The sequence below is a fragment of the Muntiacus reevesi genome, chromosome 7 (assembly GCF_963930625.1).
Source record: "Muntiacus reevesi chromosome 7, mMunRee1.1, whole genome shotgun sequence".
Lineage (NCBI taxonomy): Eukaryota > Metazoa > Chordata > Mammalia > Artiodactyla > Cervidae > Muntiacus > Muntiacus reevesi.
This window is the reverse complement of record NC_089255.1, coordinates 96,598,526-96,619,285: the sequence shown is the minus strand read 5'-3', so window position 1 is coordinate 96,619,285 and position 20,760 is coordinate 96,598,526. Positions and strand designations below refer to the sequence as shown.

At 47.0% G+C, this 20,760-nt stretch overlaps 1 protein-coding gene across 9 annotated transcripts in view; it reads left to right on the top strand.

Moving 5' to 3' along the window:
- The window catches only part of FOXN3 (forkhead box N3), a 439,974-nt gene that overhangs the window by 411,509 nt on the left and 7,705 nt on the right, over positions 1-20,760 (top strand). For all 9 annotated transcript variants that reach the window (XM_065940204.1, XM_065940205.1, XM_065940203.1 and 6 more), the window contains one exon: positions 2,388-2,490. In XM_065940204.1, coding sequence (XP_065796276.1) covers positions 2,388-2,490 — 103 coding nt within the window. The remainder of the gene's footprint in view (positions 1-2,387; positions 2,491-20,760) is intronic.

Genomic DNA, 20,760 nt, shown 5'->3' with positions numbered 1-20,760 from the left:
AATCCCCAAAACAGACAAACCAAAAATAACCTCCACCTGAAGCATCTATCTTTGAACACCAGAGTCCTACTGGTTTATACGTATGTCTGTCCTCTGGAATTACTGGTATTTTCCCTCCTGTATTTTCTTCCAGAAGTTTTGTAACTTTAGTCCTTACATTTAGATCTATGACACATTCCTAATTAGTTTCCCCACTTGGTATGAGGTTAGGACAAAAGTTCGTTTTTTTCCAAGTGGATCTCTGATTGTTCTGACTCTTCTTTCCCCCATTGTGTTGTCTGCATATTTGTCAAATATCAGTTGACCACATACACGTGAGTCTATTTCTTGGACTCTCTCGTTCCGTTGATCTACAGGTCTGCACTTACACCATGCTGACTTGTAGCTTTATACAAAGTTGTTCGATAACTGGGGTAGATTTAAATTCTGGACACTCTTCTATGATAATTAGTTGCAATATCATATCATAACAGGTTTCATGCTTTTAAGGTATCTGGTGAGTCCCCTACCTCAGTTGACCTAATGTCTGAAATCAGGCTGATTGTCAAGTGACAGGTAGAAATTCCTGATCTAGTTCAGCCTACCTTCATAATTAAATATGCGAACAGACGAGGGATTCTCGAGCCCCGACTGTGCTGGTAGTAATGACTGCAGGCTCTAGTTTCAGCTTTGTCTCCCGTCCCACATTTTGTACAACCTGGTAACAGGGACCTTGCACAAACCTGGGTGAGACGTGGCAGAAAGCAGTGGCGGGAGCTGCCCAGGGGTCTCAGTCTACAGCTTTATCCCATGTTCCAGAGCAGACATTGGTCCGACGTCAAAGACCTGACTCACGGTTGAGTGTTTACATAAGTCTGCTCTTAGAGACCTGAAATTAGAGGAGTAAAAAGTATGAACTGTGTCTTTCGGGAAGCGTCATTGTTCCACACAAATACCGGCTTTAAATTTTAATATCCAGGGACTTCCTTGGGGTCCCGTGTTTAGGACTTTGCCTTCTAAGGCAGTGGGTACAGGTCTGACCCCCATTTGGGGAGCTAAGATCCCTCATGTCTGGCAGCCGAAACAACCGAAAACTTTTAAGATAGTCCACATCAAAAAACAATCTCTCAAAAAATTTATCGACTTTAAAAAAAACTTAATATTCAGAGTGGCTTTCATTTTTGAAGGTAGGATTTCGTAGACTCTTTTTGGTTAGGTCTGTGTCTGAGAAAGCAGTCTGCCCACCCTGCCCTCGGATGAGTCTGGGCCAGGGGCTGGGGACTCTAGGCTGCCAGAGATGGAAAGGGTCTTCGAGAACGCCACTCAGAGAAGGAAAAGGAAATTCCGTGAGTTTGCACAGTCCTACCAGAAGAACAGATTAAAACCCAGGTGTACAAGCCCTCTGTCAGAGTGTTCACACGGGATGCGTGCCTGGCCCCATAGCCACGTGGAGGAGTACTGGTGATGCTGGAAGAACATTAGCGTGAGCCCGAAGAAACTGCCGCTTGGGAGGTCAGAAAAGATCGGCTCCCAGGGCTTGCTCCTGGTCCCCCTGTTCTGCGAATACTCAGATCCGCGTGAGGCCACTGTGCGTTACACACAGCACGGGCAGTGTCTGACGGTCCGTGCCGAAAAGTTTGGCTCAGGCGTAATGCGGGGCTGAGTGTGTCTAGGAGACCACGGGTGACGAGAGAGCTCCCGGGACGTCTGCTTAGAGCAGGCTCCAGGGCAGGAGGGAGGCGGGCGGTGTGCTTCTGAGACGGAGCCCGCCCTCGAGGGCCTGCACTCCCCGCGGAGACGGGTGTGAGGATGCCCAGGAGATGTTGTGAGTGCTGAGGTGCCGAGGAGCTTGTAAAATCAGCTCTGCTGTTCTTTTGGCTGTTTGTTTGTTTTTTTTCTTTCCCTTCCTGGATTAAGGACTCTTAGAAAGACATTCCCAGTTCTGACCATGGCCGGAGAAGCATGAGGAAAATGCTTTTGTTTGCTCAAGATGGCGTCAGGTTCTTGAGATCAAAGGGGTCTGCCTGGAGATAAAACCTTGTATGTAATAAATGCAGGAAAATAATATTTGAAGCCCACTTTTAAAAACTCATCTCTTTTTTTTTTTTTTCTAACCAAGGCATCAATAATAAGCTACTGGTTTGACTTGACTAACTCAATCTCTCTCTTGAGGTGTGGTATCTTTCTGTCTTTCTGTCTGGCTCTCTTGGCATTCTTTTTGTATCTGTCACGCCCGTGTGTGTGTGTGTCTGTCTGTCTGTCTGTCTGCTTGCCCTCTGTACCTGTGAGTATCTCCTCTCTCTCCCTGTCCCTCTCTCTCTGTCTTTCTCTGGTGTAGCCAGAATTTCTGACTCGGAACAGAAGTCTTCACAGCGGGACTCACGTGTGGTGTCTCTTTGCTTTTCCAGTTCCTCCAGGAGTGATACAGAACGGGACGCGGGTTCTGAGCCGAGGCCTGTTCCCCGGGGTCCGGCCGTTGCCAGTCACGCCCATTGGGATGGCAGCTGTGAGGTAAGGGGCCCCGCGGGGCGAAGCCCCCCTGAGCAGCGGGACGGGCCACCTGGGGGCTGGGGCAGACCAGCCTCTGCGTGGTCAGGGCGGAAGTAGCTTGGGTGTCTGAAAAAATTAAAGGAACTCCCGAGGACTCCCATCTAGGTGCCAGCTTCTCCTTCCCGGGCCATCAAATTACCCTGGTCTCTTTGCAGATGAGATGAGGCAAAATGGCAGTGAAGTTGCTCTATTCTGAGAAGGTGAGGTAAAGTCAGCAGAAGGAAATGCTGGGCAAGGTGGTCATTAGATTCTGGGCTAACTGGTCGACCTCTAGACCCAGCCCTCTCACTTTCCAGTCCTTTCACTTTGGGCGCATGTCTGACCTCCTTGGGTTACTTCCCTCATCCCTGAAGCTCCTCTGCCTCCTGGGAAGGCTTGCAATGAAACATGCAAAACAATCAGGTGTGAAAAGCGCTTCCGTAAGCGGTCTGTAAATACCAGGTGGCATCAACTCCCCCCCTACTTCCCAGAATCAGCTCAGCTGCCAAACCTCATGGACTCTTGGGAAGTTTCTTTCCTCCACCTTCTCAGCTCTCCTGCCAGCCCCAGTGGAGGGCCCGTCGCTCGCCCGGGAGGGAGCCTCCCTCCTGTCCTCCTTGCTGCCTCTCTGCCCACCCCTGCCCTCCCATCAGCCGTCGCCAGGCTGGCTTTCTAAAACGTGCCTCTCCAGCTGTTTGCAGAAGATCCCCGTCGACTCCCACCGTCTGACCCTGACACCCCGCCAATCCCCCCCTCCTCCAGCCAGATTCGTTCTCCCCATGATCCAGTGTTGGCCCATCTGATCCTACAGCTTCCTCTGTGTAGACTTCCTCCGCCTCCATGTAGGAAGCAGCACATCCTTCTCGGCCCATCACAGGAATGCCCCCTTGACCAGGCCTCTCTGAACAGGCCTCTGAGTCCGCATCAGATTAGCTGCTCCCCTTGCTTTGGACGTGGCCCTCTGTTGAGTGGCGCTGTGTGTGTCCCCTCTGTCCTCTGTGGTCGGCTTGCTGAGGTCAAGGGCTGGCTCTCACTCGCTTGGCTGAGGCCTCGTCGCACGTTCAGCGTTGGGCCCCGATTGCTTGCTCAGAAGAGACCTGCCGTGCTGGGCTGCGTCCCTTCACGACACTGGATCCCAGCTTCTTTCCAGCGCTTCTGGACCAAGTTCACACCTAAAGGCCATCTCGCTTTCCTATTGTTTCATGTCCCAAAGGAAACCATTCCCGGAAGCGCGTTGATGGGGACTTGAGGGTACTACAGGCTCAGGCTCTGTGATGGGAGTCGACCACGTGGAGATTCTCCGCTCACTCCTGGTTTCCTTTGTATTGTAACTTTTGGCTGCATGTGGGGGATCTTAGTTCTCTGACCAGGGATCCAACACACTTCCCCTGAGTTGGAAGCGCAGAGTCTTAACCCCTGGACCACCAGGGAAATCCCTCACTTGTGTCTTTTAACCCTCCCAGCAAACTAGCTGCTTTTGCCAGAGTTGTTGTTTTTCAGGCGGTAAGTCATGTTCGACTCTTTGCAACCCCATGAATCGCAGCACGCCAGGCCTCCCTGTCCATCACCAACTCCCAGAGTTTACTCAAACTCATGTCCATCGAGTCAGTGATGCCATCCAACCATCTCATCCTCTGTCGTCCCCTTCTCTTCCCACCTTCAATATTTCCCGGCATCAGGGTCTTTTCCAGTGAGTCAGCTCTTCGCATCAGGTGGCCAAGGTATTGGAGCTTCAGCTTCAGTCTTTCCAGTGAATAAATAAGTAAGTAACTGTTAGTTGCTCAATCGTGCCCGACTCTTTGCAACCCCATGGACTGCAGCCCACCAGGCTCCTCTGTCCATGAGATTTTTCAGGCAAGGATACTGGAGTGGGTTGCCATTTCCTTCTCCAGGGGATCTTCCCAACCCAGGGATCGAACCCAGGTCTCCTGCATTGCAGACAGATTCTTTACTGACTGAGCTACAAGGGAAGCCATGAATAATCAAGGTTGATTTCCTTTAGGCTGGACTGATTCGATTTCCTTGCAGTCCTACCTTCAAAGCAGATGCTGGTATTTGGAACCTACTAAGGAGGGAAGTTGGTAGGAATTAGAATAGTAATTGTATGATAAAGCCAGTTATTACTTCTGCTAACCAGACATGGTGATACTTTCCAATAATGTGGAAAGGTTCTTTTTCTTGTGCTTCTCCCATATCTTTCTTAGATATCTTGAGATCAGTAATTTATGACCTTCAGTTCATGAATGGTAAGCCTCTTCCTTCGAGCCAAAATAGCTATGCCTTGGCCTCACATTATGAGAGAGACATTCTCTGTCTTCTGTTTTTTCTTAAAATCACTTCTGCCTAACCTCCTCATTTACCTTTCTGGTTAGGAAGACTGCAGACTCTCCTCACATGCAGTAAAGATCTCCTTTCATGCGCAGATACTAAGCGTAGACTTCCGGTTTATTGTCCTCAGCATCTTTTCAGTGCCTTTTAAGCAAAGGGAGCGGAGCCCTGCGACTCCAGCCCTTCCCTGGGAGAAGGGAAGGCCAGGCAGAGGGAACGGAGGCCTGAGACTGCCCTGGCTTTCAACAGGAGCTGCCTCCTAATTTTATTACCCTCACGGCATATATGATTGCTGACTTTTAGAGAGTGGTACCCTCTAGGGGTATTATTTAAAATACTGATTTTTTAAGCTGGTTGTATTTTGGTTAGAAGGCAGCACAGCACTGTTGTTGATGTTGTAGTTCAGTTGCTCGGCCGTGTCTGACTCTTTGTGACGCTTTGTGGTCCCCTGGACTGCAGCACGCCAGGCCTCCCTTTCCCTCACCATCTCCCGGAATTCGTTCCCGTTCATGTCCACCGAATTGGTGATGTTATCCATAGCACTATAGCAAGACAGTGATATCTCATTTCTGGTCAAAGAGCTGCTACTCATCCCTCCCAGCCAGCACCTCGCTTGGGCCCCTTCCACAGTAAAATTCCACAAGCAGTTTCCGGGTCTAGACGTGTGTGTCCATCAGGTCCAGCTGGGAGAGACAGAAGCCACGCTAGGGACTCGAACAGGGAGACTTCAAAACAAAGAACCGTTAGCCGGGTAGAAAGTTATTAACCAGGCGACTGGAAGAGAACTCGGGGTGTTCGGGAGGGAACACCTGCAGGAAGCGGCCACGTCCCCTCGGGTGAGGCGTGAATGATTGCCCCTCGAGGCTGGGTCTCCGAGCTCCCAGGAGCAGCCGGGGCTGGGATCCAGGCCTCCTAGGGGGAGCCAGGCGGGCGCGGCCAGGTGGCCGGCGCGGAACTCTGCAGGCGGCCTGGGGCTGGAGCTCTGCATGCCCGTCCTCTCCGGAAGCACGCAGACCCGCTCAGCAAGCTTCCCCAGCGTCACCGGAGGTCCGAGCAGAATCCTCTCGGTAAAGCGAACAGCCGCCGTGTGTTAGCCATCATCCCAATGCCAGCTCTGCACTTTCCGCCTCGGTTTTAAGAGACTTCAGGGAGAGGAAGGTCGCAGGCTCCAGGTCAGGGACCCTCGCTTATAATACCTTTTCCTTCCTTATGGGCCAAGTGCCTGGCAAATAGGTGGTGCGACACCTTCAGGAAAAGTGAACATAAACATAACCGTGTGGGTATTTGAGGGAGACTGTGTCAAACCCATGAAGACATGTTTAGGGGGAGGGAAAACCCTGTTTTGCGCTTTCACCTTCATTGTTACTGAAATTTCTTTTTTTTTTTTTAATTTGGCCTTGTGTCAGTTGAACCTAGATTCAGCTGAGGTTAAAGGGAAAACAGCCCAGCAGAGACCAGAACAGCAGCAGATGTCATCTGCCAGACCACGTGGTGGTGACCAGGGGTCCCTGGGGGGCTCCTGCGTTTGCGGGGGTGGCTGCCCCATCCGCTCAGCGGGGGCTGGCAGGAGGGCCAGAGGTCATCAGAGCCCCGTGAAGACCTATTTCCTACCCTGCTGTGTGTGGCAGGTTTTCTGTGTGAGCCTAAGTAACTTCTCCTTAAGTAAAAATATTTGTCTTTCGGGGATTTGTTGGGTTTTTTTCTCCCCTCTGCTGAGTGCCAAAGGCCATGTTTGTTTGTCTTAACTCTGAAACTGTTATTGACATAGATGAAGTGTTACTTTTATTAGCTCATCACTACACAGCCTGTATTTGCTGGGTTCCTTTGCATGTAATTATGATGTGAAATCTCCTTGTAAGAGTATCTGTCAATAGTGTAATTGACTTTACTGTGTTGACTTTCTACTCAATAACCTCAGGGATTGGCCCATCCTTAGACATTGGAAACCCGCTTATTTTTTAGATTTGCCTAGGCGGGGAGTCCTTAAGACACATTATCCTCAAAATAACTGCCCCCACTTCTCCAAGTTTTATGCGTGTGTCTTCTGCTGCCTCTCCAGTGAAATTCCTTGCAGGGAATACATTTGAATGGAACAGTTCTAGCCCTAGAAGAACTGTTTCTGGATCTCTTGGGCAAACGCAGCATAAGATTTCTTCCATTCATGGAACTAGGGGCCGCTTCTCAACTTCAAGCCGCAGCAGCTCTCCTGAGCTGCCTTGTTTTCGAGGCTTGAGGCTCTTTGACCCTCAGCGACCTCTCAGGTGGCAAAGAACAGCTACCAACGTCAAGGCTTGCCGGAGGATAGAGAGAGGTGGTGGGCGCGCCGTCCTCTACATCAGACTGTGTGCTCACTCACGTCCAGCTCTGTACAGCCCCATGGACTGAAGCCCGGCAGGCTCCTCCATCCTGGAATTTTCCAGGCAAGAATTCTGGAGTGGGTAACCCTCTCCCCCTCCAGGGGATCTTCCCAACCCAGGACTTAAACCCACATCTCCTGCGTTGCAGGCGGGTTCTTCACTGCTGAGCCGTCGGGCAAGGCTTTCATAGGTCAAGAGAGCTCAGAAATTGCACACACGAACTTGGGAACCAGGTTTCCTGGGCCCATAGCCTGTGACTGGGACCCTGGGCCAGGCTTCCCACAAGAAAACCAGCCCCCACCTTCTGAGTTACTAGGACTAATATACAGTTACGGACCTGGCATGTAGTAAACCATACAGGTGTTCAGTAAATACATGATAAACACTCACACCTGTTCATAAATGGGAAAGGACTGTTCTCCAAAGATACACAAACAGTACATGGAATAAGCAATAAGCACATAGAAAAATGCTCAACGTCACTAATCAGTAGGGAAATGCAGATCAAGACTACAGTGAGATCGTACTTCACCCTCATTAGGATGGCACCATCAAGAAAACAGAAAATAGTATATGTTGACAAGGTTATGGAAAAATTGGAACCCTTGAGCACTGTGGGTGGGAGTGTAAGGTGGTGCAGCCACTGTGGAATACAGCGTGGCAGGTCCCGTGGACTGCAAGGAGATCCAACCAGTCCATCCTAAAGGACGTTGGTCCTGGGTGTTCTTTGGAAGGACTGATGCTGAAGCTGAAACTCCAGTACTTTGGCCACCTCATGTGAAGAGTTGACTCATTGGAAAAGACCCTGATGCTGGGAGGGATTGGGGGCAGGAGGAGAAGGGGACGACAGAGGTGAGAAGGCTGGATGGCGTCACTGACTCGATGGACATGAGTCTGAGTGGACTCTGGGAGTTGGTGATGGACAGGGAGGCCTGGCGTGCTGCGGTCCATGAGGTCACAAAGAGTTGGACATTACTGAGCATCTGAACTGAACTGGAGACCTGTAAGCAACCTGAGCGTCCATCAGTAGATGAACAAACAAGCAAAATGCGGTGCGTGTACACATGATGGAATATTCAGCCTTTGAGCAGAAGGAAGCTCTGATCCATGCCGCAGTGTGGATGTACCTTGAGGACATTTATGTTAAGTGAAATAAGCTGCTCACAAAAAGACAAATACTGTATGATCTCACTTAAATGAGCTACCTAGAATAGTCCTGTCTGTAGAGACAGAGCATAGAATGGTGGTTGCCAGTGTCTGTGTGGAGAGGGGATGGGGTCATTGTTTACTGGGGACGAGTCACAATTTACAGGATGAAGGGTTATAGAGATGGATGGCGGGGCGCCTGCACAACGTTATGAGTGTATTTAATACCACCGAGCCGTGTGCTTAACAAAGGTTGAGATGGTAAGTTTTTTTATGGTTGTGTATTTTATTACAATTGTTTAAAGCGTAAAAGAAAATGAAATGTGTCGTGTGGAGAGCGTGATTCATCCACCTGCTCCCCACACACCTTCCCAGATCCCCTCCCTGAACACCTGACCTCAGGCCCAAACCCCAGAAAAGGCGCAGATTGAGTTTCCGGGCCACCTTCAGGACAGTGCACACTCGTGGCAAAGCCCGGGTTTTAAGGAGTCACGACAGTAATCTACAGCACGTGTTACTCACTCAGTCCTGTCCGACTCTTTGTGACCCCATGGACTGTAGGCCACCAGGCTCCTCTGTCCTTGGGATTCTCCAGGCAAGAATACCAGAGTGGGTAGCCATTCCCTTCTCCAGGGGATCTTCCTGACCCACGGATTGAACCTGGGTCTCCCATATTGCAGGCAGATTCTTTACCATCTGAGCCACCAGAGACGCGACAGTCTAAACCGCAGCATGGTATAGAATTACAAGAAAGTTTCATTTGATCACCACCTAAGGCTGCTTAGTATTTTTTGGAGCTTTAAGGACCTCGAGTGAAAATGCAGTTCCCCTGGAACAGGAAGCAAGTCAGGAATTAATGGTTCTATTGTCATACAAAGCATTAATACTTAAGGTCCTGTCAAAATTAAGTCAGCAGGAAAATGCATGTGTCAGCTTCAGGTCTGCTCCTGGTCACTGTCTTTCTCTTTCCCTTGGAGAACATGTTTGTCGCAGGAGTTCAGGAAGCCTGCACCCTTCAGTTTGAAGATAGGGTGGGGCCCGATGATATCACTGGAAGGAAAGTTTGCCACTGGTCTGTTTTTTGTTTTAATTTAAAAACCAAGTGCCTGTCAGCGTTCATCTTTTGAAACCATGGTCTTTGACAGCAGTTCTAGAACTCGGTATTAGGTTATGCTTGGTGGTGGGAAGGAGAGGAGGAAATAGTAAAGGGAAAGGGAAAAACAACGCCAGGGGGATGAAGATGCACGTGAGTGCCCTCTGGGCCACCAGCTCAGCTCTTGTCTCGACTTCTGGCTCTTCTGGTCCAGAAATCGAAACAGTGACCAGCAAATTCACCGTGTGATGTTTGATCCACGTTCTGCAGTTGCTCCTCGCATTTCAAACCAGTGGCATTGGTTAAGGCCTTTAAAGTCCTGGAAGCTTTTCCTACTGGATGTGAAAAGTCCTCTTCATTCCTGATGATGCTGGACTGTGCCAAATGCAACATGATTCATGGAGGAGAGTTTTAGGGCCATTCCTGTCGTGTTCTGTGATCACACAGAATATGATCACGTATATAAGCAGATAAGGAGTCACAGTTGTCTCGGTCTTTTAAGGGGACCCCTTGCAGCTGACGGGAGGGAACCATGCCCCTTCCTGCCCCCAACGTGGAGAGACCCCTGAGGCAGAACCCCTGGCATTGCTGGACCCACACGCTTCCCAGGAAGGGCTACGCAGCAGGGGCAGGTGTCAGAGGCCCCCGCAGCTGCTAAAGAAACGTAATCCCAGATTCTGCATGTACTGTTCCTAGGCTTTTAGAAGTATTTTTCATATCCATAAGGCATACATTTAACTTTGCTTGATTTGAATTTTATCTATTAATATCTGGAATGGTACTTTATATCTTCTTTTCTGACTTACTCCTTACCCTCTTTATTTATGACAAAGTTTGTTTGGTTTGCTTCATGCAGTTGTAACTGATGGTGTTTTCATGCCTATATAATACTCCACTGTGTGGCAGGCCACAAATTTTTTTTTAAGGTATTTGAATTGTTTATAGTTACTTACACAAAGTTGCCATGGGAATTCCTGTCCATGCCTACAGTTTCATCTAAGTGCCTGTTTCACTGTGGGAATTGTTGGTTTATACGGGGTTAATGTGCTCAGCTTTACCAGATGATGAGAGATTGTTTTCTGAACTGCTCGCACCCATGTGCATGCCTCCCAGCAGAGGATGCTACTTCCCATTCCTCGGCATCTTGACAGATATGTGGAGTTGTCAGCCTGTGCAATTTCAACCAGTCTAGTGGATATGTAGCAGTATCCTGCGGCATTTTAATCTCCATTTCCCTTCTTACCAAAGAGGTTGCACCCTTCTCCATTTACTTAACTGGCTGCTTGAACATGCTCTGATGGATTGCCTGCTCAACAGTTTATCATTTTTCTATCAGGTTGTTTTCTTTTCTTTGTATATTCTGGATAATAACCCTTTATTAACTATCTTATTGTTGTTGAGTCACTCTTTGTGACCCCATGGACTGCAGCGCGCCAGGCTTCCGTGTCCATCACCATCGCCCAGAGTTTGTTCAAACCCATGTCCATCAAGTCAGTGATGCCATCCAACCGTCTCATCCTCTGTTGCCCCCTTCCCCTCCTGCCCTCAGTCTTTCCCAGCATCAGGGTCTTTTCCAGTGAGTCGGCTCTTCACATCAGGTGGTCAAAGTATTGGAGTTTCAGCTTCAGCATCAGTCCTTCCAATGAATATTCAAGACTGATTTCCATTAGGATGAACTGGTTGGATCTCCTTGCAGTCCAAGGACTCTCAAGAGTCTTCTCCAACACAAAAATGTGAAAGTACTCCCACACACCAATTCTTCAGCACTCAGCCTTTTTTTTGGTCCAATTCTCACATCGGTACATGGCTTTTTCCAGTGGCTGTACGAACCTTTGTTAGCAAAGTGATGTCTCTCCTTTTTGATACGCTGTTATTGACTGTATGTGTTGCTAATAACTTTTCTAAGTTTGTGGATGGTCATTTCACTGTCCATAGTAATGTCTTCTGATGAACAGAAGCTCTTAATCTTCATGCTTAGTAATCGCTTTGTAATCAAATCTAGTGTCTTTAAAAAGTCCCTACTCTAAGATTATATGGCCTTCTGTAATTTTTTTCTAAACAATGTTAAAAAAATTTTCCTATATCATTTCAATATTATAATCCATCTGGAGTTAATTATTTGTATATTAATTTTTTCTAGCAGCCTTGCTAAATAAACTGACTTAGTAAATTTACTAATCTATCTGTAGATTCTTCTGTGTATAAAATCAGATAAACAATGGTGGGGATTTTTCTTATATCCTGTCCTATTATATCCTATTCTTATATCCTGTCCTATTTTTTCCTGTCCTACTACAGTTAGAACCTCTGAGGAAAAGTAATGACAGCAGACATCTTTATATTGTTTCCTCCTTTCTTACCTCTGTTATTTGGCTGCGTCCGATCGTGGTTGAGGCACACAGGCTCTCTAGATGTGGCTCCAGAGGGTGCGGGCTCAGTAATTGCCTTGCGGGGGCTCAGTTGCTGCACGGCACGTGGCATCCGAGTTCTGACCGAGGAAAGAGCCCACATCTCCCGCGTTGCAGGAGAGACTCTTAACTCCTGGACCGCCACCAAAGCCCCTACATTGTTCCTTGTTTTAAAGAGTGCTGTGGTGTTGAAGAACAATTGATGGACTGTTTGTTATAGGTTTTTTAGGAAATATACTTTATCGTTACAAAAATATTCCTTCTATATTTGGCTTGCAATCGTAGTTTATCATAAATGGTTGAATTTCATCAAAGAAATGTTTATATCATTTAGCAGAACTGTAAATTTTTTCTCATTGTTTTACTGTGGTGAGTTACATGATAAATTCCTAATTTTAAATAAAACCTACATTTCTAATATACCGGTGATATATTTTTTACATATTGCTAGCATTGGTACACTAGCATCTTATATGTGAATTTTTGCATATTTGTCCATATCCATGTTTCTCTCAGTTCAGTTCAGTTCAGCCGCTCAGTCGTGTCCGACTATTTGCAACCCCATGAACTGCAGCACACCAGGCCCCCCTGTCCATCACAAACTCCCGGAGTTTGCTCAAACTCATGACCATCAAATTGGTGATGCCATCCAGCCATCTCATCCTCTGACGTCCCGTTCTCCTCCTGCCCCCAATCCCTCCCAGCATCAGGGTCTTTTACAATGAGTCAACTCTTTACATGAGGTGGCCAAAGTGCTGGAGTTTCAGCTTCAACATCAGTCCTTCCAATGAACACCCAGGACTGATCTCCTTTAGGATGGACTGGTTGGATCTCCTTGCAGTCCAAGGGACTCTCAAGAGTCTTCTCCAACACCGCAGTTCAAAAGCATCAATTTTTTGACGCTCAGCTTTCTTCACAGTCCAACACTCACATCCATACATGACCACTGGAAAAACCATAGCCCTGACCAGACGGACCTTTGTTGGCAAAGTAATGTCTCTGCTTTTTAATATGCTGTCTAGGTTGGTCATAACTTTCCTTCCAAGGAGTAAGCGTCTTTTAATTTCATGGCTGCAGTCACCATCTGCAGTGATTTTGGAGCCCAGAAAAGTAAAGTCTAACACTGTTTCTACTGTCTCCCCATCTATTTCCCATGAGGTTATGGGACCGGATGCCATGATCTTAGTTTTCTGAATGTTGAGCTTTAAGCCAACTTTTTCACTCTCCTTTTTCACTTTCATCAAAAGGGTTTTTAGTTCCTCTTCACTTTCTGCCATAAGGGTGGTGTCATCTGCGTATCTGAGGTTATTGGTATTTCTCCCAGCAATCTTGATTCCAGCTTGTGCTTCTTCCAGCCCAGCGTTTCTCATGATGTACTCTGCATAGAAGTTAAACAATCAGGGTGACAATCTACAGCCTTGACGTACTCCTTTTCCTATTTGGACCCAGTCTGTTGTTCCATGTCCAGTTCTAACTGTTGCTTCCTGACCTGCATACAGGTTTCTCAAGAGGCAGGTCAGGTGGTCTTGTATTCCTATCTCTTTCAGAATTTTCCACAGTTTATTGTGATCCACACAGTCAGAGGTTTTAGCATAGTCAATAAAGCAGAAGTAGATGCTTTTCTGGAACTCTCTTGAAACTCTCTCATGTTTCTCTAGTGCTATTTTTATCTAGTTTTAGTGTCAGGATTACATCATTCTCACATTATGCATTAAATAGTATTCACTCTTAGATTCCCTGAGTTTGGGTAAGATTGAAATTATCTGTTGCTTAATGTTTGGTGGAACTCACTTGCAAAACACTGCAGAGCTGGTGTTTTATTTGTGGAATGATTTTTAACTATTGAGTGAATTTCTTTAATTCTTATAGTATAACTTATTTTTCATTTCTTTTAAAATTCATTTTGGTATCTGTAGGGATTTGTCCATATCACCTGCTTTCAAAAATGTGGCATAAAGTTATTTATAATACATCTGTCATCTTTTCAATGTCTTTTGTAGTTGTATCCCTTTTATTTCTTATTTCGTTTTATTACCTCTTTTTGCTTAACCTTAACACACACAGTGTTTTTTCTCTAGAAGAATCAACTTTGGAGCTTGTTTTAATTATTATAATTACCTCTATTTTGTAGATATTTTGTACCTCTATATCATTGATTTCTGCTAGTTTCTTTATTATTTCCTTTCTTTCTTTGGGTTTATTCTTTTTTGTTGTGACAGTGAGTTCTGAATTGGATACTTTTATTTTAAACTTTTTTCTTTTATGTAAAAGTTTAAGGTTATACTTTCATTGGAACTGCTGCTTAGTTGTATGCATAAATTTTGGTGCCTTTTATTTTCATTATTGTTACAAGTTCAAAGTATTTACTAGTTTTCATCTTGCTTTCTTCTTTCACCCATAGTTGTTTTTAGAATTGTGTTTTTAAATTTTCAAACCTATGAGGAGGTGGTTTTTGGTTATTTTTGTTTTTAGTTACCTCTTCATCATTAATTATTAATTACAATGCATTGTGGTCAGAAAATTCATCTATAAGATACTGCTATTTGAGGTTTGTGGAGACTTGCTATGTGGTCTAGTAGTGTATACCATTTTTTATTATAAATATTTTGTGTGTGCTTCAAAGTAATATACCTTGTCTTTTATGAGCACATGTTCAGTATATGTCCACTAGTTCAAATCTACATATGAACCGTGTCTTGGGGAGAAGGGGGAGAGATGTGGGTTTGACATTTCTTCCTGTAGCTCTTCCAATTTGGGTGTATTTTGAAGCAATCTTATTAGAGGTCTCCACGTTTAGAACAGTTATATACTCCCGGTGAATTGAACCTTCCTGCATATTCAGTGACTCTTTATCTTCAGTAATGATCTTTTGCCTTAAAAATCTATCCTGTCTGGTTTAATTTTGCTACATCAACATGGCACAGTGTTTTTCCTCCTTTTACTTTTAACCTTTCTTAGTCCATAACGTTTTAGGTTCTTGTCTTATAAATGGCATATGACTTTTCTAAAAAGTCTGTGTTAATGATCTTCAGCTTTTAGTGGAGATACTAGCCTGTTTTAAACGACGCAGGTGGGTTTGTTTCCACCCTCTCAGTTTGCGTTTCTGCGCTGTGTGTGCCCCCTCCAGCCTCCTCCCTCCCAGCGTTTGGTTCTTCCCGCTGTGCCTGTCTTTGGCCGGCTGTGTGTTCTGGCTGCGGGCTTCCCCCGGGTGTCGTGAGCGCGGCTCTCGCTGTGCGCACGGGCTGCTCGCTGCTGAGTCTCCTGCTGCGGATCGTGGGCTCTCCACAGGCTCACTCTCTGCGGCCCACGGGCTTCGCTGCTCCAGGTCACGTGGGATCTTCTGGACCAGGGATCGAACCCGTGTCTCCTCAGTTGGCGGGCAGATGCTTTACCACTGAGCTCCAGGGAAGCCCACCAACATTGTTTTAAATTGACCACGATTCTTCTACTTGTCATTCCTTTTTTCTCCCCTTCTAATGGTTAATAAGTTATATAGGTCTTTCTGTTCTTTCAGTGTTGATCCTAGAATTTTTAGCATGACTATTTTAAAATGTACGGAGTTAATCAGTATCGTTAACCTCCTGCTCAATACAAGACCTCTGGAATGCTTTAATTTCTGTTCTCTCCACCTCCCAAATCATAGGTTACATTTGTCTAGGACTTGAGCTCTATTTCATATTTCAGTTTCTTTACATCAGTTATTATCATTGGCCCTCCATATCCATAGGTTCTACATCCATGGATTCAATCAACTGCTGATAGAAAATAAAAGGAAATAAAAAGAATTCCAGAAAGTTCCAAAAATCAAAACGTATTTGCCCTGTGCACTAGCAGTTGTGTGCCGAGTGTTTTTTCGTACTCTATATTAGGCACTATAGTAATCCTGAGATGCTCTAACGTGCATGGGGGGACAGGTGTGGGTTATAAGCAAATACTGCACCATCTTGTCAAGGGGACTTGAGCGTTCACAGATTTTGATGTCTGGGGACCTGGAACCAAAACCCCCACAGACACCAGGGGACAGCGTGGTGTCCCCAAGGGTCACTACTTGATTACAGTTCCTTCGCTTAGCATTTCCTTTCCTCGCGTCTCAGGCCTCTTTCGCTCTTGGCTTTTATTTAACTTCTATTTTATGCTCGTACATAGCTGACTTACAGCCTCGTGTCAGTTCCGGGTGTACGGCAGAATGACTGCGTACCCGGCGCACGCATCCCTTCTTTTTCACTCTTTGCCCACGTAGGTTATCTCTGACACAGAGGCCTGAGTGGCGCCCCTGTGCCACTCAGCAGGTCCTTGGTGAGTCACGTGTGGGTGTGTTCATCCCAGCCTTCCCCCTTAGCTAGCCACAACTTTTCTCTTTTTTTTTTTTTTTTGCCTGAAAAATACTCCTAAGTTCCTATCATTGAGTATCTGCTTTTAATCAAAGTCTTGACTTTTTGTCTGAAAATATTTTTATTTTGCCCTCTTCCTGGTTGTTGTTCGGTTGCTAAGTCATGTCCGACTCTGCATCCCCACGGACTGAATGAAGCACGCAGGGCTTCCCTGTCCTTCACCGTCTCCGGGGTTTGCTCAAGCTCATGGCCATTGAGTTGGTGATGCTGTCTAACCGTCTCATCCCCTGCCGCCCTCTTCTCCTTCTGCCTTCAGCCTCTCCCTGGGCCTTCATTCTCAGATGATAGTACTGTAGTTGGACAGTTACTTTTTCTCTCTCGTTTCGAGATTACTGCTCTACCTCATCTGAGCCACAGGTTTTATCTAACTCCTCCTCCTCAGGTGATGTGTTTCCTTTCTCGTACTTCTAAAGCTCTGTGTGTGTGTGTGTGTGTGTGTGATGTCTGGGATGACTTAATGTATCCAGGTGTGCATTTCTTTGTATCCTCCATGGGACTTGTTGGCTTTCTGAATCTGAAGATTGGTAACTTTCGTCAAAGCTAGAAAATTCTCAGCCATTTTCTACTCTGAGATTGGCTCTTCCCCATATTTCCTTTCACTCTGGAACTCCAGTTACATTTATATTGGATGATCTTCTAATATTCTGTGTTGCCCGGTCTCTCTTCCATGTTTTCCATCTCTTTATCTCTCTCTGCTGCGTTTACTATAATATCTTTAGATCCATCTTTCAACTAATTTTTTTGTTTGTTTGTTTTCCACAACTCAATTGCATTGAGTTTTTTAATGTCAGGAATTATATTTTTTAGCTCTGGAAATTCTGTTTGAGGCGTCCCCAAAGCAGCCAAATCTGCTTGGTTTTAGTAATCCAGTGTTTCTAATATTTGCCAATTCCCTCTTTTTTTTTTTTTTAATTTTTTTTTTTTTATTAGTTGGAGGCTAATTACTTCACAGCATTTCAGTGGGTTTTGTCATACATTGACATGTATCAGCCATAGAGTTACACTAATCCCCATCCCGATCCCCCCTCCCACCTCCCTCTCCATTATTTATTTTTTGGGGGTACATTACATTCTTTGGCTAATTATTGCAGTATTTTCAGACTTTACAGTTCAGATGCTATGGGGTGTTGTGTTTGTTTTTTTTTTTCTGTTTTCTCTTACAGTGGCTTATTTTTTTGTGTTTAATGATTTTTTTTTTTTAATTGTGAACCTGTGTTCTTTAAAATCTTATCTGTGAGGGTTCTTTGTGGACTGGGTTTGAAGTATGTTCTTCCATAAAGGGTTCGTGCCTTCCTCTCCTCGGCACCCCTGGGCACTTTAAACTGAATATAGCTTGGGGTCTTCTGGTCCACACGGTAGAATCCTGGCCTCACACCCACAAGACTTCAGGCTTGTGGCTTAAAACTCTCAAGGGAGGCTTTTCTTTTGTCCAGTTCCACCTGGAGCTGAAGTCAGGCCGGCCTTTATCCCCATTGTCTGCCGCTGATTCCCTAGGATCTCATTGAAGGCCTCATCACTCAAGGGTCCTCACTTTTTATGTGGCATTTTTACATTTATACTTTCCCAGTGGGCTCTTTGGTGATTTTAGGTTATGAGCTTCTACTTGATTCAACTTGATATACAAGCATCCTGATGGCCTTGGCGTGGGTTGCTGTCTTCAGGAGAGGTTTTGCTTTGTAAACGTCTCCTGGGAGCCTGGGGACCAACGCGCCTGAGGGCGCTTTAACCCCGCTGGGGGCCACAGTAAGCCAGGAGCTGCCCAAGTCCTTCCCCCTGCCGTGCCCTCCCCCCAGGTTTGGGCTCTTGTCCCAGGGCTGGAGGCGGCTCCACAAAACCCTGCCTTCCTTAGATGCCTGCTGCTCACGTTCAGATTTTGTCTTTTTTTTTTTTTTAAGATTCTCATCTGTGTGTGTGTGAAGTTCTTTTGGTCTGTGTGCATTACGTGGATCTCTTAAGATTCCCCTTATTTTCCAAGGAACCCAGCAATGACTAAAAATACATCGCTGTCCTTCACCCGGGGTCTTTTGTATGGTAGTTGGAAGAATGCCTTCCGAATATCTTTTCTGCCGCCGGCTGGGAACGGAAGCGTCTGGTCATCTCTCGTCTTCTGTCTTTCTCCCTGTGGTCCGTTTGGGACAAAAGCATGCACAGTGAGCACGGCTTCTGTAACCCTCTTAACCCCACCTGTTCTCTTCATGCTTGGCAAAAGACCAGCGTTCTCCAGTAAACCCCTAAGAAGGACGACGTCACCCTAAATGCTCCCCTCCAGGTTTGAAGCCATCAGTTCCAGAGAGAACTCTCGTGCACAGGTGGAAGGCTGGGGTGACAACACATAGAGATGCTATGATAATGGAACAAATCGCGAGCAAATCAAAAGTCAGCACAATGGCCGTGTCTCATCAGAAGCTATCCCTTACCTTGTGGGTGGCACGGACTGCTCATTCTCACCCTGAACTAATGTGGTTTTTCAACTTTCATGTTGAGTATTTCCCACCGATTTGACAAGAGGATTAATACCAGGTTCTTATTTGAGATAATAGCACATGGTTCTGTGGGGTCCTGGTGAAGACAGGTGGCTTTAATTTATGCTAACATGATCGTCATGAGTGTCGTTCCACGGAAAACGAAGCTAAAAAATGGCAGGCACTTCAGACGTAGCCCATGTTCGTTTTGATGGATGGTATTTGAGGAGGTGGTTAGAAGTTCCCCTTCCAACATAACACGTTCGGGCTGCCTGGTTTCCTTGTAAAGTAGTCGGCGTTCTGGAACGACAGACCCTGCAGCGGGAGGTGTCTGACGCCAGTCAGCGCAGCCGGCCTGCCCCCGCCACGGGCAGCGCTGCTTCGAGTGATTAGTAATTGGAGGAGTGTGTCGCTTCCTGCTGAGTTTGTGTGTAATTTATGGGTTGTGAGCCCATCGTAAAGTCTCAGAGAAAGCTAACTGTATCACCTGAGAGAAAGATGCGTTTACGTTTTAACTCTACCTCCCTGAAGTTGCCTCCGGGCACCTGTTTTCATCCAGAAGTGTCATCATCGTGTTGCTTTCCTGTCTTCGTCACAGGACGCTTCCTTCCCGGGGAGGACGGGGACACATTTCAGTTTCCTGTTTGAGCCATCTCTGAGGACCAGTCACAGGGCTCCCTGAGTGTGTTCCGTCTGTCTGTCTGTCCGTGGGGTGGGGCTGGTGTTACAGGGTGTGAATCTTGGGACCCTGCTTGCAGTGCAGTGAAGCAGAGACCCAGCCCCGCACCGCCTCGAATTCCTGAGCTGGGGAAATGATTTGCTTTTCTCTTTTCCTCCGATGCCTGTGATGCCTTTAGGAAGGTCTGAGGGTGCTGCTCTCACGCCTGCATAGATCCTTTTGTTAAAAGTGCATTGGATTGACAGTGCTGTGTTAATTACTACAGTATAGCAGAGTGATTCATTTTCACACCATACATGTGTTCAGTTGCTTAGTCGTGTCTGATTCTTTGCGATGCTGTGGACTGTAGCCCGCCAGGCTCCTCTGTCCATGGAATTCTCCGGGCCAGACTACTTGAGTGGGTTGCCACTTCCTCCTGCAGGGGATCTTCCTGATTCAAACCCAGGGCCCCTGCATGGCAGGCAAATTCTTTACCACTGAGCCACCTGGGAAGCCCTATGCACACATAAATATATATACATTTTTCTTTTTGATATTCTTTTCCATGATGGCTTATGCTTGTTTATGTCCTTGAAAGAGAAGGAAAGAGAAAGAAGGTCTCAGGTTCAGCACCTCCCCTCTTGTACAGCACGGAACTGAAATGTAACACCTGCTTTCTTTCTGGTGTTTCTCCCGTGTCTCTACCCTACACCCCAGACTTTTTACTTAAAAAAAGGTTTAACTTGTGGGAAAAGGAGAAGCACAGGGAACACCACGTATGCCTTTCACCTGGACTCAGGAAGACTTAGTTTTTGCACTGCTTGCCTTTTTCTTAACGCGTTTGCTCCCAGAATCCTCTCCCTCTCCACAGCACCCACTGCCCTTCCCCGGGGCCACGTCCTCAGGGAGTCCGGGAAGGCACGCTGCGGGAGACTCCCCAGACCGCCTGCTCCGACGCTCGCCCAGTGTCTCCGTGTGGGTCCCCTCCCTGCCTGGCCCGGCACCAGGCCTCGAGGACGTCCCAGGGGCCGGGCCTGCCTTGTGGAGCTGACACTCTCATGGGAGCCATCACACAGTCCGTGATGATGGAGAGAATTCAGGGTGCTGACAGTTGGGCGGTTGGGACAGGTGTACCCACGATCCCAAGATCTAGAAATGTTTTCACTGGCGGGCGGGCCATTGGGAAAGCGGGGAACACGGTGCAGCAGAAAGTGTCCCCTCCCTGCCCAGAGCCCCCAGCCCCCACCCCTCAGCCCGACGCCGTGTCCCCCACAGGCCTCCCGTGCCCCCCGCCTCCCCCGGCAGCCGGCAGTGACCCCCCCTCCGTGAGTGGTCCTCTCTGGCCACCGCCTCCTCGATCGCCTCACTGCCGGCCCCTCCCGCGCGCTGGGCAGACCGGGTCGGCCCTG